At 40.8% G+C, this 24,089-nt stretch overlaps 1 protein-coding gene across 1 annotated transcript in view; it reads left to right on the top strand.

Moving 5' to 3' along the window:
• Positions 1-24,089, top strand: part of SLCO3A1 (solute carrier organic anion transporter family member 3A1) — a 490,895-nt gene that overhangs the window by 380,260 nt on the left and 86,546 nt on the right. The window contains exon 5 of the mRNA XM_075345971.1: positions 20,564-20,728. Coding sequence (XP_075202086.1) covers positions 20,564-20,728 — 165 coding nt within the window. The remainder of the gene's footprint in view (positions 1-20,563; positions 20,729-24,089) is intronic.

Below are 24,089 nucleotides of genomic sequence, written 5' to 3' on the forward strand. Positions count from 1 at the left end.
ATTTTGACTACTTTGCACCATGTATTTTTATATAGGTGTCACGAGTCCAGTAGTTCTAGTGTTAAATAAACTTTTGTACTGTTTTTGCACTTTAAAAACTCTCTGCTTCTCTTTAATTAAACTCTATGGGAGTGTATGAAACATCGCACTGCACTCGCATGTAATCTGAGTGTAGTGCGATATACGCAGAGACAGGCAGCGGATGAGATGGGGAGAAAGTACTCCCTCCCTCTTCTCCGCACCTGTGATGCGATTGTAAGATCGCATCACAGTCGCATGACCTTCGGCTGACACTCGCAGCAGGGGATCATTAGCATATCACTTCCAATGCTCTCGCATCGGAAGCTGTGTGCAAGTTGAACCATACTCTGACAGTGATAGTCAAAGTTCAATCAAGTCCATGGCTAAGCCATGGACTCGGGTGAACCCTGATGTCACCGCGAACACAGCCGAAAAAAAGCCGAAGACTGCGGAGTGACGAACAGTGCAGTGAATACTACCGGAAGTTAATGATCGGAAGCAGAAGCGGCCAGGAGATAGTGTGTCTGCAAGACGCGTCGCAGGACTGGTAAGTATAATCAGAATGTTTTTTTAATAATGTGCTTTTTTACAGGCCCTGGACCTGAATTGGACCCCAACTGTAATATGGGTTTTCCAGGAAAACTTGTGTTCGGGATTGTGTGCATGAACACTATGTGTTCGGTAAGAGTCAAGAGCTTTACAGTTCGGGTTCGCCCATCCCTACTGATTGGTGCTAGTGCTGGGTGTTGGACCCCGGCCAATCACACATTGAGGACCTATCTTAAAGATGTATTGGACTACCTCTTTATAAATATATAACATAATCGATATAGGGACTCTGCTTTTTCTTCTGAGTATACGTTAAGATGGCTGTAATTTAGGGTGAAAAAAAATGTATGCACCAAAAATTGATTTTGAAGAGACTATACTGTTGGAAATGGCTGGAATTGAAAGTCGAATGTTTACGGGGGTGTTTTGTTGAGGATGTTGGCTGCAAACTTGTTTGTCTTTATTGCAACTTCATTTTCATAAATTATCATTAATGGCGGCACGTTGGCAACTTGTACTTTTCTCTAAGATTCAAGTTTTGAATGGTAAGAAAGAAAATAGCAAAAGAAACAAACCTACTACTTTTCACCATTAGTAAAAAAATGTGCCAATAATGAGTTTCACAGAAAACAAGCGGCAGCTCTCTTCCTAAGCAATTACTGGTACTGCCCTCCGCAAACAACATTTTCAATATTGTTTTGAATTTGGCAGCATTTCACCACCGCCTGCTTGAAGACAAACATTTTGGCTGAAGATTCTAGCGTCCTTGATGTTTTATTTATATTCTCATTTCTTATTGTGTTGAAGGCAGCTAGAGTACACTGCAAGATTGAGGGATTATTGTCTGTAGTCCACATCTCGCTGTGTCTCTGTGCTCTTTATGTGCAGGCAAGAAGTGTATGTTTAACTCCCACTGGGATTTCAACTTTCCAGTTTGAGTGCACAAAGGATTCTGCAATTCATTGCAGTCCCTGGAGGATAGAAAATAACAACACAAAGCAATAATACATACAAAACAGATACTTGAATCAAAAGTGCTTGTACTTATTACCTACATATATAATCGTGGCATCTAAAGAGAGTTTTATGATTATAAAATCCAAACTGCAAAATCATATAGGCAAATCTGTAAATATAATATAAACATGCTACTTAAAAATGAGTATTTTCAACCTTATGTCATTTTAGCAACATCCATTTGCAATGTTACAGTTTATTCAGTGAACATGCTTAACTAGGAATACCCTTAAAATGTTTATAAACTTGGCATGCAAAGATGGAATCTACATATGCCAGTCTAAAGGCCACTTTACACACAGCGACATCGCTAGCGATGTTGCTGCCTATCGCATCCGCCCCCGTCGTTTGTGCATCACGGGCAAATCGCTACCTGTGGCGCACAATATCGCTAGGCCTCGTCACACGGACTTACTTTCCTAGTGACGTCGCTGTGGCCGGCGAACAGCCTCTTTTCTAAGGGGGCGGTTTGTGCAGCGTCACAGCGACATCACACGACAGGCGTCCAATAGAAGCGGAGGGGCAGAGAGCAGCCGCATGAAATACACGCCCACCTTGTTGCCAGAGGACGTAGGTACGGTGCTGTTCGTTTTTCCTGGGGTGTCACACGTAACGATGTGTGCTGCCTCATGAACGACGAACAACCTGCGTCCAAAATCAGCAACAATATTTGGGATTAGAACTACGTGTCAACGATCAATGATTAGGTGAGTATTTTTGATCGTTAGCGGTCGCTCGTACGTGTCACATGCAATGACGTCGCCAACGAGGCCGGATGTGCATCACGAATTCCGTGACCCCAACGACATCTCGTTAGCAATGTTGTTGCGTGTAAAGCCCCCTTAAGGCATGTGCATTCCGTCTTTTTCAGGTGGATTCCATCTGGAATTAGCCTGAAAATACACCACAAAAGCTCCTCATTAGGCCTCTTTCGCATGTCAGTGAAAAAGACACACGTTTTTCACTGACTTATTAAAGATGCATATGTCCCTTCGTGTGCTGTTATTTTGGCACACGTGTGTTGTCCGTGTGCTATATGTGATAGCACACGGAGATCAGGCACTCCTATACTCATCAGCACCATGAACAGCAGCGCCGGGGACAGGTCTTTCCAGCTGTCTTGTCTCCGTACTCTGCTATGTCCCCTTTACTGTTACTTCCAGGTCTGCGGTGCAGTGAATATTCATGAGCATAATTAGCCAGCCTGGAAGCAGGAAACAGTAGCGGCTGGAGACAGCATCGCTGGAGATAGGTGAGTATAAAAATCATTTTAGTTCAAAGATACGTGTTTTCTCTGGTCCATGTCACACGGATCACACCACTGTGTGGTCCGTGTGACATCAGTTATGCCAGACAAAAATGTACTTGTCTCCATGCGGAACACACAGATAAAATGTGTGCCGCACAGAGACACTGTCAGTGAGAAAACACTGATGTGTGCTCAGACCCATTGATTTTAATGGGTCTGCATATGTGTGTGATTCCCGTATATGTAAAAACAGCAACATACGTACCAGAATCACTGATGTGTGAAATGCATTGAATGTACATTTCATCTTTTAACTTCTTTTAACTTCTTCAGAGTTTGGAAAACCTTAAGCTATTAAAATAAGAGACATGTTAATTCTCCAGGTGCACTGCAATGATGACACCAAAGCTGCCACTGGAAAACAACCACCTGCTTTCTTGTGAAGCAGCTTCTCCTGGGAAAACTTGTCAGCTGCGCCGGCATCTAGTAGAACTTAGTAGAACAGAAAAGTAAGTCGTAGAAATAAGATTGTTTAGCTATTTTTAGGATGCCACTATTACTCTTTTTACATTTTGAAAGTCCCTTAGATCCTTTTTTGCATCCGTAAAACGACACCAACAAAAGAAAGTCACATTGGAAATCAAATTTACAGACCTCTACTGGTTTATAATATGAAATGCCCTTTGAGCAGAGGTTCCTGTTAGGCCCATTTCTATGGGCCATTATTCAGGATGGAGTGTTTATAGGAACGCTTGCTCCCAAATAACAGCCCATTAAACAGGCTAGCAACCATCCAAGGATTGGGCAGACAGCTTGTTCATCAGATGCGATTGTTTGAAAACTTACATATACTTTAGACAGAACAATGGACTGAAAATGAATACAATATTCTACATACACAAAATGATCATATTAACAATCATTCCGTGTGCATAGAAATGTGACAGGCCTGTCTAAACTGGCCATTAAATGGCCATCTTGTATGTTACCAAAAAGTGTTTATCAGCCACAATTGTGCTGTATAAATCCGTCATTACTGACACTCTTCATGCAATAGTGTTCGCAAAGGTTTATGCATTAAAGGGAACCTGTCAGGTCCAGTATGCACCCAGAACCACGAGCAGTTCTCGATGCATATTGCTGATCCCTGCCTAACAGTCCCTATATACACTAGCATAGATAGAAAGATCTTTAGAAAATGTATTTCTAAAGATCTTTTACCATAAGCTAATGAACGAGGGGACTAGTTCCCTGGATGTTAGTTACTCGGCCAGTCGCCCCTCATTAGCATGTTAGTACACCACTGTGGGTGTGCTATCATGCTAATAAATACGCAGCGTCAGAGGATGATCTCACTCACCTCTCCACTGCCATTGCGTCCGACCCTGGATTTTAGCTCAGTGCGCATGACCCTAGAGTTTGGGTCATACGCACTACTTCAGTTTGAAGCCAGAATGCTTACACCCAACTTCATAGTGTGCATGAACGAAAATCCGGGGTCATGCGCACTGAGCTGAAATCCTCCGTGGGACGCGATAGCGGAGAGGTGAGTGAGATCATCGTGTGACACTGCGTATATATTAGCATGATAGCATTCTCACAGGGGCGTACTAATATGCTAATGAGGGGCGACTGGCCGGGGAACTAACGCCCAGGGAACTAGTCTCTTCGCTCATTAGCATACTGTATAAGATCTTTAGAAATACTTGTTCTAAAGATCTCTTTATCTATGCTAGTGTATACAGAGACAGTTAGGCAGGGATTAGCAAAATACACCCAGCACTGCTCGTGGTTCTGGGTGCATATTGGACCTGACAGGTTGTTTTTTGAGCTCATTGTAAAGGAATATAAAAAATCTATGGAAGCCATTTATTCTTGAAATGAGCAGTGGGCTGATATCCAGAAATGTAAGCACAGAATGAAATATTTTACCCAATTTACCCAACATTATAAAAATAGTTTTTTCTGTATGTACAGTGCTACAGTAGTGATACAAACCTATTTTTATTGTACAGGGGGTGCATGACTTACATTTTTTTTCTCAAACCTATAGAACATTGTGGAGCATTTGGATAACAATTGTTAGTATTTTTAATTCAACGGATGACAAACTAAAGTTCAGCTACTTTTTTTGCATTAAAAATGCAACATTTATTCAGCATTGGATTGCACTGGATTGATTGCTGACATACGATTACACTAGATTGGTTGCATTGCAAGAAGATTGCATTGCAAGAAGATGGATATACTGCTCACATTCCTCCTTGAAGACACAAGAATCATCATTATCATGAATAATGTCAAATGTACATGTGTGATTTATCTGAGGAAGGAGATATTATCTCTGAAACATGTAATAAAATCACATTTAACCATTATTACAGACCATCTTCTTATGAAAGTGCGAGAGTCCACTTCTATTTGAAATTTTGATGCTAACTCCTCATGGTGCCTGCTGCACCTACACGCTTTCAATAGCAGTTGTGACTATTTTCACAACTGTATCAGGTGAGTGCATCTGATATTTATTCCATACACATTTGTGCCGTTAGTATCCTATTAGCGCTTTTCGTCTTTTCAGTCTCCGTCACATATAATGAATAATGTGAATTATGATGTGTTATTTGTGATAGATAGTATTTTGCTTGACAGTAGGGAGAGTTAGAGTTAATGTACTTGGACTAGCCCAGAGTTGTTGTGGCTAAAGTGAAGGGACATACACAGTTTCCTGCTAGGAGATCAGATAGGGCCCAGCGTGCAGTAAGAACATACCTAAGGTCTGACTTGTGAGCAAAGTCGGAAGACGTCAGTGTCCGTGACATAAAAGGAGACTGACACTGTGGATAACATGATCCTTATTTAAAAGAGAGAATTGACTGAAGGACAGAGTTATCAATTGGAAATGGGTCCTGGGATGAAACACCTAGCAGTTTGGCCCTGAGTTTGTAACTAAGAAAGGTAATGGGCCAGGACAGAAAATAGTATGTGAGATAAAGAGAATGTCCTGGGGTGGGAGTTCCAAAGCACCAGAAGTAGCTAAGCTCATGACCAGTCATCTTGACAAAATAATCCTTTTAAGAGGAAGAAGACGCAGGACCACAAGTTGAGAATAGGACTCTCATTAACTGGACTGTACTACTGAGCTGAGATGTGGTGAAGGAACTGAGATTCGTTGAGGCAGTGACTAGGGGAACCAAGGATGTAGAGAGAGAATGTGTGACGAGGTAAAGAGACTGTGTATGAAAGCGTAGCCCACGATATTTGCGGTACATAATTCCTAACTAGTTACCGTTTAGTAAAAAGTTTATTTTAGAATGCTGGTCTCTTTCATTGAACTGTCCAACATCTGGTCCTGACCAGCAGAAGTCAACGGCATCATGTGGCCTGCGCGAGCATAGTATCTCCATAGCACTAGTCCACACACCCAGCCAGGATCCTTACCTTCATATAATGTGCCGAGGCACAAGAGACCTAATACCTCACCAACGACTACCACCCCACGTCACATTGCAGCTTAGTCAGAATTGAACTGCTAACTTTGATATCTTTTTAACGGGAATGTATCAGCAAGTTTTTGCTATGTAATCTAACAGTAACATATGGTAGGGGATGAGACCCTGATTCCAATAATGTATTTTTTACTTTACTTGATGCAGCAGTTGCAACAGAATCAAAATTTTATCTGCTGCAGATCTAGCAGAGCTTGGAAAGTTGAGCTGTGTATAATCCCGCCCACCCCACCGATTGGTAGCTTCCTGTGTACATGGTATGTTGACAGAAAGCTGCTTATCAGTTCTTGGGGATGGGTTGGACCAGGAGGACACAAGCTAGCTAGTATAGCTTATATAGGGATAATCTCCTGCTGATTAAACTGAATTTATTGAAACAGAAACACACAGCCCAGTAAGTGACACATTCCTGGGATCAGAATCTTTTCTCCTATACCATGCTGTTCTCAAAAAACATAGCAAAAACTGCTGATAGATTCCTTTTAAACATAGAGATTTTTTTTTTACCTAAAACTGTCCCCTTTTTCAGGTTTTGTTTGTGTGGTCAAAAGATGTAAAGTCAAAAGTTGTGTGGTCAAAAGATGTAAAGTGTAAAAATATAGGTGCAATAGGGGATAATTAGCTGAGTTTATGAAAGTAAGGTGTGCACGTTTAAATAGTGTATCTAGCCGTACAACATGCACATACAGTGTTATATTGATCATTTATCATTGAATCCTATTGGAAAAAATTGGAATGCCATGCAGGATAGTTTTTTGCAACATTTATTTTGTGCTTAAATGCATCATCAACTGTTTTTGTCAGCAATCTATAGAATATGCACAACTGTATACACCAGATAAACATACATAAGGGCTTTCTTTACAATATATCTGGTTTAGATATAGTTAGTTTGAAAAGTAGAATCCTGATGTGTGCAGAGCCTATTGTGGTAGGAGACTCAGAATTACTGCTCATGGTAGATATTTACCTTGTGCAATATTCTTCCTAAAATAAATATATTTTTTAACTTCTATGCAGTAAATCAATCATTATTGTATACAATACCACTCTAAATGCACAACAGAATCCTTTGTAAATATTGAGGTTAATAAATTCGATTTTATATTCTGAGCGGTTTGCAGTAGAACAAGCATGAATATCCCTCCTGTGGACCTCTAAAGAGTCTTTCCCCGTCCTCTAGCTAATTTCTCGTTTAATATTCACAAGGACTTGTGCATCATACAGTAATGCTGGTGCATATTGAAGGGCAGTCAGCAGGAGATCACCTAATGACACTGGGTACCAGCAGGTTATCAGTGGGACTAATGAGGGTCTCGCCAGCCATGTCTTTTTCTCATGTCTGTTTGAACGGAGTAGAAAGATGTCTGTGTCCTCATTATAATAACCCCTGAAGGAACACAAAAGGAATATTACTCTCTACAGATGTGATGGTGGTTTATATTGGTCACACTACACACCAGAAGCAATTGAGAGATGGGATGGAAGCTGGGAGAATTGTATTTTTCATGGAAATTCCTTGCTGAATCTCAGCATGGGATTCACCGCTGCAATTAACCTGTTGTATGCTATTGTGCATATTAATATAAAATACTTCTGTCATAGTCATGGATTAAAATTTTAGGGCTCTTCAAATTTAGTTTTAATTTCACAGTATATAATAATACACCCTTGTAGACTGTGAGCCCTCGCGGGCAGGGACCTCTCTCCTCCTGTACCAGTCTGTGTCTTGTACTGTTTATGATTATTGTACTTGTCCCTATTATGTATACCCCTTTCACATGTAAAGCGCCATGGAATTGATGGCGCTATAATAATAAATAATAATAATAATACACCCGAGGTCATGTAGTTCAATTTCAGTGCATAATCTGTGCTATCCATAGGTTGGCATGCACAAGTAGGATTGAAATAATATTTTATGTAAAAAAGATGAGAGATAAGGAGGTGGTCTCAAATGAGATACCGTTGGGTCAATAAGTGCAAAGATGTGCAATATATCACAAAAGTGAGTACACCCCCTCACAATTTTGGAAATATTATATTATATCTTTTCATGGGACAACACTGAAGATATGATACTTTGATACAATATACAGTAGTCAAAGTACGGTTTGTAAAACAGTAAAAATTTGGTGCCCTCTAAATAACTCTCACACAGCCATTAATGTCAACCCCCTAAGTAAAATGGCAAAATTGTGCCCAATTAGCCATTTTCTCTCCCAAGTGTCAAGTGAGTCAGTGTTACAAGGTGTCAGGTGTGAATGTGAGGCAGGTGTGTTACATTTGGTGTTCTCTTTCACACACTCTCTCATACTGGTCACTGGAACTTCAACATGGCTCCTCATGGCAAAGAATTCTCTGAGGCGCTGAAAAAAAGAATTGTTGCTCTACATAGAGATGGTCTAGGCTATACACAGATTGCCAGCATCCTAAAACTGAGCTGCAGCACAGTGGCCTGTCAGTGCTCAGACCATACACCATGCAATACATCAAATAGGTCTGCGTGGCTTTCATCCAAAAAGGAAGTCTCTTCTAAAGATGATGCACAAGTAAGCCTGCAAACAGTTTTTCTAAGGATAAGCAGACAAAGGACATGGAACCTGTCCTGAGGTCTGATGAGATTAAGATAAACTTATTTGGTTCAAATGGTTTCAAGCATGTATGGAGGCAACCAGTTGAGGAGTACAAAGACAAGTGGGTTTTGCCTACAGTCAAGCATGGTGGTAGGAGTGTCATGGTTTGATGCTGTATGAGTGTTGACGGCTGTGGAGAACTAGTTTATTCAGGGAACCATGAATGCCAATATGTACGGTGACATACCAAATCAGAGCATGATACCCTCCCTTCGGAAACTGGTCGCAGGGCAGTATTCCAACATGATAATGACCTCAAACACACCTCCAACACAACCACTGCATTGCTAAAGAAACTGAGGGTAAAGGTGCTGGGCTAGCCAAACATGTCTCTAGACCCAAACTATATTGGACATCAGTGGGACAACATCAAACAGAAGGTGGAGGAGCAGATCATCTCTAACATCCACCAGCTCTGGGATGTCATCATGAAGGAGTGGAAGAGGATTCTTGTGGCTCCTGTGAAGCTCTAGTGAACTTCAAGCCCAAGAGAATTAAGACAGTGCTTGAAAATAATTGTGGCCACTCAAAATATTGTCACTTTGGGCACAATTTGGCCATTTTCACTTACTTTTGTTGGCTGCGGTTTTGACATTAATGGCTTTGTGCTGTTATTTAGAGGACACCAAATTTACACTGCTATACAAGCTGTACACTGACTACTTTACATTGTATCAAAGTGTCATATCATCAGTGTTGTCCGATGAATAGATACAATAAAATATATACAAAAATTTGCTGGGTGTATTTACTATATATGTCTATACTCACGGAGTAAGCTATGCACATATTGAAAAGATGTATTAAAGTCAGGCATTTATCACAGGATACAAAAGAAAGTATTATATAGAAAATTCAGCTTCTCTACATCTGAGTGTAATGTTCAGTTTTTATGATAAAAGCATCACACTCCATTGTGTAATTGTGTAGGTGGGTGAGAAGAATCATATTCCAAAGAATTCAATGAGGACAGGTTTTGTCCAGGAGATTTGGGTACGCAGTATCTCTATTATAGTGCCTGTGGTGTTCACGTAAATGCCACTTACTGCATTTTGGAATCATTAATCATAATTTGTATTGATACATTTGTGCTTTACTTTGTGCTTTGAGTTGCTGGCACAGCTGCTTTTCTGTACAAATAGTTGTGTCTGATTCTGCAGCCCATTGCATTCAGCACACAGTCTGCCCTGTTCTTTGCCACTACCTGTAAATAGTGATGGGCGAACCCCCAATGTTTGTGTTAGGGAGACTCGCCTGAGCTTTTTCTAAAGTTCGAGTTTGGGTTCTAAGATAAACTTGTGTCCGAACCCCGAACTTGGACTTTACAGTTATGGGATGGGGCAGGAGGGCTGTAAAAGAAAGACTACAGTTAATAATAAACATTGTCATTATACTTACCGCTCCCGTGATGCATCCTGCAGACCCGCTCAGCCTCTGTCTCCTGGCGGCTTCTGCTTCCGGGTCCGGTCTTTACCTTCCAGGAGTATTCACTTCACTGCTCGTCACTCAGCAGTCTTCGGCTCTTTTTGGCCATGTTTGCGGTCAGGCTTCACCCGAGTCTATAAGTCATGAACTCGATTGAATTTTGAATGTCACTGTGTGAGTCTCACATCGGTATCATCCAGCCAGGTGCACACTCTCCTTACAGGAGTGAGTCGGCTGCATGTATTTCCACGCAGCTGAGGCGCTCCTGTCAGGAGAGCATGCACCGTGCTGGGTGATACCGATGCGAGACTCGCAGGAGTCATACACAAATGGAATCATACCCTCAGTATCAGCTGCTTCTCGCTCTGTACAGAGAAATGAAGCAGAGCTGACATGGCTTTTCCTACTTCTCGTTCTGTATAGACGCTCGTCTGCACAGATCAATGAAGCAGAGGTGACATGGCTTTCCCTGTGGACTACGTTGGACTAAGTAGATTTTTATAATAAAGATGGAGTCTCTAAATGGCTAAGAAGCAATGCTCCATTTCCAGGAGCAGCTGCGGGTTGTTGTTTTTAGCATGGGGGGACCAGAATGCTTGGGTCTTACCATGCTGAGAATCCCAGCCCCCTGCTGTCTGGTTTTACCTGACTGGCAATCAAAATACAACAGGAGCGCAGACATTTTTTTTTAATTATGTTTTTAAATAATTAAAAAAAAATTAATGGGCTTCCCTGTATTTTGATTGGCAGCCAAGGTAAAGCCGGACAGATGGGAGTGGCAGCCCGTAGCTGTCCGCTTTATCTGCACTGAGAATCAAATATACCACGGAGCGCTAAGTCATTTTTTTAATGTTTTATTTATTTTTACAGTACTGTGATGTCAGGCAATCACAGACCCGGCTCAGAGAATGGGCGTCTGTGATTGCCTGTTGGAGTAACCTGAATTCAGTCATACATTCATATGTGGCAGGAACTGCACACAGCCATAAAGCTTAGGTAGATGTTTTAATGTACGGGCTCCTGATAGGTATGAAGTTACTTGTCATGAGATGTGGCGTGTGGCAGTCACAGATGCCCATTCTCTGTGCCTGACATCACAGTACAGTAAAAAAAATGAAATCATTAAAAAAAATTACTTAGCGCTCCACAGTATTTTTGATTCTCAGCACAGATAAAGCAGATAGCTACGGGCTGCCACCCCCATCTGCCTTGCTTTACCTTGGTTGGCATTCAAAATACATGGAAGCCCATTAATTTTTATTTAATTATTTAAAAAAAATAATTAAAAAAAAATGCTTGGGCTCCCATTGTATTTTGATCGCCAGTCAGGTAAAACCAAACAGCTGGGGGCTGGGATGTTCCACAGCCCCCAGCTGCCCTTGGAAATGGTGCATTGTTTCTTGAGTCTGCAGGATGCTTTGAGGGATCGGTAAGTATAATCATAATGTTTTTGAATAATGTGCTTTTTTAACAGCCCATTGACACAAACTGGCCTTAACTGTAACACGAGCCTACCCAGAAAGGATTGTGTGCACGAAGACTATAGGGCCATTTACAAGCTGCGACATCGCTAACGATATATCGTCGGGGTCACGGTGTTTGTGACGCACATCTGGCGTCGTTAGCGACATCGCAGCATGTGACAGCTAGGAGCGACCTTAAACGATCGCAAAAGAGTTAAAAAACGTTGGTTTGTAACACGTCATTTATTTACCAAAAATCGTCTGGTCAGTAGCGAGGTTGTCCGTCGTTCATGCAGCACCTAACATCGCTACGTGTGACACCGCAGGAACGACGAACATCTCCTTACCTGCCGTCCACCGGCAATGAGGAAGGAAGGAGGTGGGTGGAATTTTCCAGCCGCTCTTCTCCTCCCATCCTCTGCTATTGGGCGGCCGCTTAGTGAGGCCGCAGTGACGTCGCTATGATGCTGAATGCACCTTCCCCTTAAAGGAGGGATTGTTTGGCGGTCACAGCAACGTCGCTGACAAGGTATGTGCGTGTGACGCTGCCGTAGCGATAATGTTCGCTACGGCAGCGATCACCAAATGTCGCACGAACGAAGGGGGTGGGTGCTATCACGCACGACATCACTAGCTATCACTGGCGATGTCGCAGCGTGTAAAGCACCCTTATGTGTTCGGTATGGACCTCGAACTTTACAGTTCGCCCATCACTACCTGTAACCAGTGTCTTAGCTAAAGGATAACAGGAAAGGGGGTATTACAGCTCAGAGCCTAAATATAGGATGGGACCTCAGCTACCCACTGTATAAGTACCGTAAACTCTGGAATACTGAACCATATACAGTTGAAACCAGAAGTTTACATACAATATCTAAAAAGACACATCTGCATGTTTTTCTCACTATCTGATATGAAATCACAATAAACCTTATCTCTTTTAGATGAATTAGGAACCAAAATTATTTATATTTGCCAAATGCCAGAATAATGAGAGAGAGAATGTTATAAGGCATTTTATTACTTTCTGCAAAGTCAAAACATGCATGTGTCTTTTTATATAGTGTATGTAAACTTCTGGTTTCAACTGTTCATAGATTCCAAACGTACCGAATCCAGCTTAAACAGTCCTTATTTTGGGGAGTTGTCCCCTTGCCTCAGGAGATCAGGGCTAAGGCACTCATTCTGTCTTCGATGTTGTGTCACCTGCAGCCTTCACTGCATGATTTAATTTTTCTATGGTTCCTCCTCCTCTGACTCCGGTGAAGAAGCCGGCATCTTTCTGCTCTCTACAATCATTCATTTAAGTAACTTAAGAAATTTGTCAGCAGCATTGCAATGAATAATATTGGTTCAGGTGCTATCTGATAAAAAAACCATTTATCACTCGCCCGATTTATACTGTGGTGTACTCGAGTCCCTATGTGAAGCCTGATCTCAGGATTCAAACTGCCAACCTATATCATTGGAGGCAGCAGCAAAAACTATGAGCCACAGGCTGCATTTACAAGTGTAAGAAATGCGCCTTCAATTCTGCTTTCTTACGGGCAGACGGTATAAGTACACAGAGATTCATCTCACTATCAGTGCATTTCTATATACCTCTATGGTAACGGTAAAGTAGAAGTCAGACATCTTTTTCCTCCTGTAATATTAATAAAAAATAATGAAAACAATTACAATAATTAATTTTTTAATGCACCGGCACAGCAGAAGTCTTCTAAGCATGCGCAGTGCGCGTCTGAAGACGAGAAGCGAGCACCCAGATAGCAAGGCTGCGGGAATGGTAAGTGCGCACGCGCGGAATCTCAAGGAGCGACGGGACGTCGCTCATGTAAATCCATTTTATCACGCCCACAGGGGCGTGATACCACGGAAAACATGCAAACGCCCACAGGGTGATGCGACGACAATAGGGCTAGAGCACCTGCTCATTTACATAGGGTACACATAAGTAATAAAACATATTTTTATACATGCACATTACACATTATTACAACACAGGGATGGTTAGGAAGGGGTTACTAGCACACACAGCACACTGCTACTAGGTTAGAACACATAAATTACCTTACACGTTCCCTTTAAAGCACTAGTGTGTTTCTTAATTTCACCACTGATGTGGTACTTTAAATGTAAGTCAACCCTCTTTATTATACTTACCTTCCAGCATCATCATCTTTTTCTAGTGGCGCTCCGGTCAGTGTTTCATGGAGCATACCAGAGTTCACAACTCAATACAACTCTATGAGGGCCTCATTATGCTTCTCGCAGAACTTTCATAGAGTACTTGTGAGTGACACAACTTCTGACTTCTGTCCAGTGAAAAGTTATGAGCACAATATGGTGCCGAGGGACTGGAGTGGCGACGAAAAGGGATGAAAACGCAGAAGGGTGAGTATAAGACTGGGGCCAGTGGTCTTAAAGTGCCACTCCATCACAGAAAAAGAACACCGGTGTGCTGTTTTAACCAATGTAGTTGTCACCTACCCAGATATATTAAAGTGGTGATTTATATGTGATCCTTCTTTATAATATGACAGTTCTTGGGGTCACTTATATGCTTCCCTTATAATACTGCTATGATATTTCCTATATTATCAGCACATTTCCTTTGCTTTCTAACTCACTTATTCACTATTACATTGTTCCAATTATATTAAGTGAAATGACTCCTTTAGGGAAATATGTTTTATCTCACATTTTAACAGGCTGCGCAGATGCTACAAAGTCCTTACCGTCACATCACTGGGAAAAAATGTTAAGCAGATAGATTATCACATTTAATTCTGTGCGAAATTAGTCACTGTGCAGGAAGACAAAGCAGTGCGGGCATACATTAAGATGACTTGCAGATCAAGCTGTGTTATCATTAAAATAATTAAGATGTTTACTGATGTAGAAAATTTGATATAGGATCCATTAATTCAATTTCCTGTTAAAAGTAACTACTTACTAATATGTGTGCACAATTAGACTGCAATGCTTGCAAGGGTTAATGTAGTAGAAACGCTGCTACTGCCCCTTTATATGCAGTGGTTCTCTACAAATATAGGTGTAATTCAGTAACGGTAAAAGCATCATTCATGTCATCTATAAAATAACTGCAAAATATGACATTGTACGCATTTCATGAGCATTACAGCCCACGCACACTGTATAAATTAAGAGAATATGTGTGATTATTAGCTAGAATGTACATGGAAAGTCAGAAAGACATGCTGGGTGCATAGGGGCATATGGACACGATGGTCAGGGAATACCCCCGACATATACATTTAAAACAAATTAAAATGAGATTGGATAATATTTTAACTTAAAGTGTGACTATCATTTTAATTTCATTAATCAAAAGTACAATTGAAAATAAGCAGCTTTGGAATTTATCTTATCAGACAAATTTACTTCTTTCTCCTCCTTTCATTCTCAAAATTCTTAAAAGAAACCTGTCAAGTACAATATGCACCCAGAACCACGAGCAGTTCTGGGTGGATATTGCTAATCCCTGCCAAACTGTCACTGTATCTAGTAGCATAGATAAAGGGATACAGTTCCAAAGTATGACAATACCTAATATGTGCTGAAAAAAAAATGAACCCCCCCCCCAAAAAAAACAAACAACTATTCTCGGAAGGGAAGGAGCACCATTTGACTTTTAGAAAGCAAAATTGACTAGAATAGATTGCGGTCACCATGTCCCATTTGTAAAGCACCTGATGTGCCCCCACTAGTGACCTCCGTTTGGAATCTGCACTCCTTGAGGAATGTATCTAGAAATTTGATTAGAATCTTGAACCCCCAGGGGCTTCACAGAATTTTAAAACATTATATCATGAAAATTAAAAATTACATTTTCTCCACAAAAATGTTGTTTTAGCCCCAAAATTTTCATTTTTATTAGGGTAACAAGAGAAAATGGTTTGTAGTGCAATTTTTTCCTGAATACAGAGATACATGCATATGTGGTCAGAAACTCATTTGGACACATGGCAGGGCTCAGAAGGGAAGAAGCGCTATTTAATTTTTGGAGTGCAAAATTGTCTGGAATAGATTGCAGATGCTATGTTGCATTTGGAGAGCTGCAGAGGTTAAAACAGCAGAACCCCCATAAGTGACCCCTATTTGGGGAGCATGTTGAACTCATTGGTGCTTCACACTATAATATTGGGCTGTGAAATGTTTTTTTTCAACAAAAATTATACTGAAGGCCCAAATTCTTAATTTTCACAAGGGTAACAGGAGAAAATGTATCACAAGATTTGTTACACCAATTTCTCCTGAGTACACCAATACCACATTTGTGATTGGATACTACTTTTCAGGCACAGTACAAATCTCAGAAAGGATAGAGCACCATATCAGAGTGCAGATTGTTTTTGTCACATGCCACTCACATGTCCCATGTCACATTGACAAGACCTCTGAGATGTTGACAGTAGAACCCCCCCTAAGTGACCCCATTTTACAAACTACACCTCTTAGTGAAATCATCCAGTGGTGCAGTGAGTATAATTGCACACTGCACCACATAGTGGTTTGTATATTTTTTTTTTTAGTTTTGCCACTTTTACACATTAAAAACATTTTTTTAGAAAAATGTTGTTTTTGCCTTGTGATATTCTGAGAACTATATCTTTTTAGTTCTTTCACTGATTGAGCTGTGTTGAGGTTTATTTTTTGAAGGACAAGATGACGTTTTCAGCATTACTGGTTTTTTTTACATTTGTCTTTTTGATCAAATTTTATTTCACTTTTATTTCAGAGGTATGATAAAAACACATTTTTTTTTGCAGGGTATTGCAGCTTAAATAACTAACCAACTGTCACTCTATGAGTGGTAGTAACCATGAATACCTAAGCCGCAATGCCCTGCACATGAGGTAAGAGACATAGCTAATCAGGAGAACTATACTACATTTCTGATTGGACATATTTGCTAATATTATTATGATTATTATTATTTTTCTTATTTTTACACCAACTACATATTGGGATAGGATTTTGGAGATGGGAATAAACTTTTAACTCTTAACACATAACACAACCAAAACCATTGAATTTGTAAAGTAATAGTCTGTTCAGACAACCTGACTGCGCTTCCAATGTGCACAGAACGATCAGTAATAGATTATTCTGAGCCCATAAGCTACTATTGTTCTCAACAGGAGGATGTGCTACTGAGAACGTTGATTTTTAATGCACCACTTCAGTCTTTTCTTTTATTTCACAGCCGGAGTAGTATCACTAATGCATGTTCTCTGCCCTTAGTAATATACTTACCAGCCGCCGTCTTCTTCTGTTCTTGGCACCAAATGGGTCATCTGCTAGGTGTGATCACTACAGTATTTGCTGGGCAAGCAGGAGGTTACTTTTCAATATAAGTATACGAGAGACAGAATGAGGATCTCCTAGACTTGCATTGAGAGCTTGTGACCGTTAGCTCCGACTTCCTGCCAATTAAGAGCTACAGTCACAAGATGGCAGAATTAGACAATTAAAAGATGAAAATTGTGTCTGCCTGCAGCTACCACTAGGGGGAGCTGAAAAGCCTACTGCATACTGCTTATACATTGCTCTCTGTAATAAAACAGTGTGACGTAAGATGCCCCTAGTGGTGAATGCAGACTAACCAAACTTTTAGATTTAGGACCTCTGACTTATAAAATGACATGTTAGCAAATTAATGAGCACATCCTATTAGACCTATTTAGAATTTTACGAAAATGATGTTCATTTTTTAATCTAAAAGATTTACTAGCTACAAGTAGTGAGCGCTAACACAGTAACACAGAGACTTGAATAGGCGCCATTGTGTTTTACTGATGGCGGACCTTGTGGGTCAGGATATAACAGTTTTCATAGAATTAAGCACAATGCAGTATGTCAGGTTAAAATAAAAGTCCAGACTATATAATTACACCTCATTATTTCTGTGAATAATGTAAGAAGCTTTTCCATTTGCTATAATTGGTTTCTGTTTCATGGTTTTTATCTGTCTAAAGGTACAGTACTGTTTTTTCTTTGTCATCTTTTGGTACAGATTACTGTTGGATGCATTGTTTCATAGGTCTTTTTAATTAACCAGGTGAATCTCATTTTTCCTGCTTAGTTTTAAAGCACATTCAATTTGTGGATGAGCTTGTTGATTAAGAGTGTAAAAGGCTGGGTACTCTCCCGAGTGTTTGTGTGCAAAGTAGAGGATTATTATATGATTTGTTTAATTTTCCCTGGAGCTTTGTTTCATTATTAGTAATTTGATTTATTACAAATCTACCAAATCTACCAGGTAGAGGTACAGATCCACCAGGTACCTGGTAATCAATTGTGTTGTTACTGCTGATGGCCTAGGACCAGTTTACCTTTGGGTCTGTTATGACAATATATTTCAACTCTGCAAGTAAAATCATGTAAGAAGAAGATATTTAGTGTAATAGGTCTTCTCCACATATAATAATGAATTGTACAGATTTCTCTTATATTCTCTGTCTTAAAGTAGCACTCACATCAACAATTTTATATTCTTAATATAGTGGAGTCAACATATTATATTGCACTGTGTATTTACAATTGCTCATTTTGACCTTTTATCCAGTTAATTCTTCGTTTTTCTATTAGGACTTTGAAATTATCTTATTAAAACCAAACTACAAGAATCCTTCTAAGCTCTATGTAAAAACAGGAAGTCTCTTTTTCCTGCATGAGTCATCACTGCAAAGTTCCTGGTAGGGGACAGGAGCAAAGCAGCTGGATCAGAAGTTGAAGAGGGGGACGACTCATGCAGGACAAGAGACTTCCTGTTGTTACATAGAGTTTAGATGGAATCAGCTAGTCTGGTTTTAATACCGTGATATCATAGACCTAATATAAAAGAGAAGAATTAACTGGGAAGAAGGGCAAAATTAGCAATTGACAGTACACAGTGCTATATAACATGAAGATTGGAATACATCAAGAAAATAAGAATTTTGATGGTACTCCTTCTTTAACTCCTTACAATTTAAACAACTTAAAAAACACTTGTTACCTCTAGAGAATAAAAACCTGGCTGGATCAAGTACTTCTCACAGCTGATGGTTTGTACAATGTCCCGTTTTGACAATCCACAATAAATCAATAACATAGACTCCAGGCTTATTATTTTATTTGGTGTATTATTTGATATACGGTAGAAATCTGCCAGGACAAGACAGAGGTATGTGTTTATTTCACTGAAGATTGCTTACATCAGGTATATATCAGATCCTCATACATTTAAGGCCACATTCACAAGTTCAATATTTGGTCAATAATTAACATCAGTATTTGTAAGCCAAAAACGGGAGTGGCACAATCAGAACTAAAGTATAATAGAAACACTTGCACCACTTCTGCATTTTTTATCCTGCTGGTTTAGGCTTACAAATACTGCTGTAAAATACTGACCAAATACTGAACATGTGAATGTGGCCTTAGGTAGCTGTCAGCCAACAGTTGTTGCTATTGACTCCCCCTGTAAACATAGATAATCTGCAGGCGAGCATGCATATTTTGCAATCCACTAATCCCAATTCTTATTTTTCCCTTATATCTGCCAAAGAGAATGACCTATATACTATCTAGATTGTTGTGAGAAGTATTTAAGTGCATGGATCCAGGGTGCATGCTTGTTACTGTTTCAGTCAAACTCCCCAACGCTATGGTCATGTGGTGTGGAAGACTATATGACTTATGAGCTCTCTTCTCATGCTCAGTCATGGTCTCAGTGTTGAATTCCTCACTGGTTAAATTCTTAAAGGGAACCTGTCAGGTGCAATATACACCGAGAACCACGAGCAATTCTAGGTACATATTGCTAATCCCTGCCTAACTGTCCCTGTATGTAGTAGCATACATAAAGAGATCTTTAGAAAAAGTATTTCTAAAGTCCCTTCATTATATGCAAATAAACGCGCGGGGACTAGTCACAAGGGCATTAGTTTCTTTAGATAGTCGGCCCCCTTAGCATATAAGCATGCACCACATGTTAAAATGCTAATGAATGTGCAGCGTCAAAAGCATAGTTGCTCTCAACTCTGCTGCCACTGCTGGTTTTTGGCTCAGTACACATGATCAGATGGTCCCCAGACTTCTGGTCATGTGCACTACACCAGTTTGAAGCCGGGACACGTACACCAGGCTTCATAGTATGTATGACTGGAAGTCCGGGACTTCTTATCATGCGCACTGCGCTGAAATGGAGCGCCGGGTGCGGAGGCAGTGGAGGGCAGGGAGATTCACCATGCCTATGATGCTGGGCATTGAATAGCATGTTAGCATGCCCACATGATCGTGCTTACATGCTAGGGGGGCCGATTAGCCAAGGGAACTAACACCCTTGTGACTAGTCTCTGGCCTCATTAGCATATAATAAAAGATCTTTAGAAATACTTTTTTAAAGATCTCTTTATCTATCTGGTAGTGTATACAGGGACAGTTATGAAGGGATTAACAATATGTACCTAGAATTGCTCCTGGTTCTGGGTGCATATTGCACCTGACAGGTTTACTTTAATACCTATTCTGTAGATAAATAGTAATATTGGTTCTGGGGAAAAAAAAGCTTTAATTTTCATAACTCACATTATTGAAATGTATTTAGCTGTCTTGAAATATTTATATCAGTCACTTTAACAATACACATTCGTAAAAGTACTCCAAATATGTTTTCTCTTTCAGTCATTCCAAAAGTCACAAAGCACTTGTTATCCAACCCGGTGTTTACCTGCATCGTTCTCGCAGCTTGCATGGAGATAGCTGTGGTAGCCGGCTTTGCAGCATTCTTGGGAAAATATCTAGAACAACAGTTCAACCTGACAACCTCATCTGCCAATCAGCTGCTAGGTAAGAGTAACAAGTAACCCACCCTCACCTCCCAATATTAAATAAATCACTCAAAGATAAAAATGGCTGGAAGATAATGAGATTCTACAAGAGTCGTATCAACTTCAATTCTCTGTAGGGCACATTGTTATTGACTCATAATTGTCAAATATCATATTTAATGACTTAGTGACATAATGTTATGGCGCTGATGTATCTGCAGTACCAGAATAAATGCATTACAGTTGGGTTATGTCTTCATTTAGGTGACTGACCCTTCGTCACTTTATATTTTAAGACGATGAGATAAGGGACCTAAACAGACATGACTTTGGCTTCCTTGTCTACGTATTGCTTAATCTAGCAAAAATAATTGTGAGCCGCTTAGGTTTGAATTGGATATATTCCAGTGACATTTTGTCATTTGGCTGATTAGTTATTTCATCTCAACATTCATGCATTGGGTAAGTCCTATATTAAAATCTAAATTAGACAAGCCATCAGTCATGGTGGAAAAAGTTAAGAGACAAGTTAGAAATGGAAGCTGGAGAGAGCAGTTAATAAAGTGCAAGCTGGGATAACATATTGTACAATCCTATAGTATAGGGATAAGTGCATAAGAGAAGAAACAAGTAAATACATGACTATGTATGTTTTGGTTTTGTTGTATTACAATATACGGTAAGCCGATGCAGGGATCATCCTAGAACTATTTCTATGAAAAAAGTCTATGGGAAAAAAAACAGTAAAAAGTATCACAAATTGTTATAAAAAATGTATTTTTTTTTTCATTTGCACTGTGTTAATGTCTATGATTATTGCAAGCCATGGAGAAAAAGACATGGATCGCACATCCCAAAAATACATTGATCTAAAAGCCGCTAGGCAAAAATTTAAATAGAACATGAGGTTCTTAGTTAGCATTCTGATCAGACTGTATTAAGCCCACTGCCACGTCACGGCGAACCTCTTGAGTGGGTCCCTAATCTAAAGCCTTTATGGTGCGGCACTGTGCACCAACCACTGCCACAGCGACAAAGCACCAGCAAGGCAGGCGACCTGGCGCCTCACAGCACCCATGCTGCAAGGCAAAGCCCCCAAGGCTCCAGGCCGCACTGCCCCACTGTCACGACATCACCACAACAGCGGCCACTGCACAGCACCAACACACAGTGAGAGAAGCTGCGCACTCACCTCCCACCGGCTCCCATGTGTAAACTGGGAGCAAAAAAGGCTGACCCCTCTTGCAGTCTCCTGCTGATTAAAAACACCTGTGGCAAATGGGGGGTTTACACATGGGAGCCGGTGGGAGGTGAGTGCGCAGCTTCTCTCACTGTGTGTTGGTGCTGTGCAGTGGCCGCTGTTGTGGTGATGTCGTGACAGTGGGGCAGTGCGGCCTGGAGCCTTGGGGGCTTTGCCTTGCAGCATGGGTGCTGTGAGGCGCCAGGTCGCTTGCCTTGCTGGTGCTTTGTCGCTGTGGCAGTGGTTGGTGCACAGTGCCGCACCATCAAGGCTTTAGATTAGGGACCCACTCAAGAGGTTCGCCGTGACGTGGCAGTGGGCTTAATACAGTCTGATCAGAATGGTAACTAAGAACCTCATGTTCTATTTAAATTTTTGCCTAGCGGCTTTTAGATCAATGTATTTTTGGGATGTGCGATCCATGTCTTTTTCTCCATGGCTTGTTGTCTATGATTATTGGTCTCTGTTAATAACTGAAATGTTAAAGTGAACCTGTCAGGTCCAATATGCACCCAGAACCACGAGCAGTTCGGGGTGCATATTGCTAATCCCTGCCTCACCGTGTCTGCATCTGGTAACATAGATAGATCTTTAGAAAAAGTATTTTGAAAGATCTTTTACCGTATGCTAATGACTGAGGGGACTAGTCCCCTGTGCGTTAGTTCCCCTGGCTAGTCAGCCCCATTAGCATGTTAGTACTTCCCTATGGGTGTGCTAACATGCTAATGAATGTGCAGTGTCAGAGGATGATCTCACTCACCTCTCCGCTGCCATCGGCAGCCCTACATTGGATTTCGGCTCAGTGCGCATGACCCCTGAGTTCTGGTTATGCGCACTATGAAACCGGGTGTACGCTTCCAAGCTTCAAAGTTAAGTAGTGTACATGACCGAAACTCCGTGGATCATGCATACTGAGCCGAAATCCAGCGTCGGACGCGATGGCAGTGGAGAGGTGAGTGAGATCATCCTCTGATGCTGCACATTCATTAGCATGTTAGCACACCCACAGGGGCGTACTAACATGCTAATAGGGCTGACTAGCCAGGGGAACTAATGCCCAGGGGACTAGTCACCTCGCTCATTGGCATACTGGCCACTTTATATTCGCTGACAAAGAATTATAGGTGTGGAATGACCAATAACAGATCACTCTGTCCCCATACATATGTTATCGGCAGCACATACTGTGCCCACAGGACAGTGTGCTGATGAGAACAATGATTTTTGTTAAGCAATATACAAAAACCAAGACCGCTTTTACAGCTATGATGTGACAGTATAATAGTAGATACCAATTCTGTAAATCATAGTGACTTCCAGGTGGCACTGTCTCTTTCCTTCTGGCTGATCCTCTCCTACAGTAAGTGTCTATATAGTTTTCCCATATAGAACTTTGACTGCTCACATTTCCAGGATGGTGCCCATCTATTCCCAGTCTTCATACACTCCCCATCCAACTGATGCTGCTGTATTTGTCCCTTTTACTGTACTTATTGTGTGATAAGGTAGCAGTGCTTCTCCTACTGTCCAACATACTAATGTCTATACATAGTGAAATGCCCCCTTTGTGCCCTTTAGATGGTAAAATTGCCCTCTAGAAAATATTACAGCCCTTTGTGATTGCTCTAAAAAGTAATACTGTTCACATTTGTACACTAAAAATTAATAATGCTTCATTTGTGCCCCTCTTATAGTTATAATACCCTGAATGTTGCTATTATTTAATGATGACGCTTAAAGAGGTTGTCCACTACTTTTACATTGATGGCCTATCCTTAGGATAGGTCATCAATGCCTCATCGGCTGGGGTCCGACACCCAGCTCCCACGCGGATCAGCTATTCTTGGTGCCGGCAGCAGAGAGCTTAAAATGTTCAGTTACAGCGCTGCCCCGTCAAGTTGATAGTGGCTGTGGATGGGTATTGCACATCTGTCTCCCATTCAAATAAATTGGAGGCACAGTAACCACCCGCTGCCACCAACACCAAGAACAGCTGATTGGCGGGGATGCTGAATGTTTAACCCCAGCCAATCAAACCTTGATGACCTATTCTAAGGATAGACCATCAATGTAAAAATAGTGGACAACCCCTTTAAGTGCAAACTTTACAATTCAATATTCTCCCGAGAGACCCTAAAAA

Source organism: Anomaloglossus baeobatrachus, chromosome 4, assembly GCF_048569485.1.
Source record: "Anomaloglossus baeobatrachus isolate aAnoBae1 chromosome 4, aAnoBae1.hap1, whole genome shotgun sequence".
Classification (NCBI taxonomy): domain Eukaryota; kingdom Metazoa; phylum Chordata; class Amphibia; order Anura; family Aromobatidae; genus Anomaloglossus; species Anomaloglossus baeobatrachus.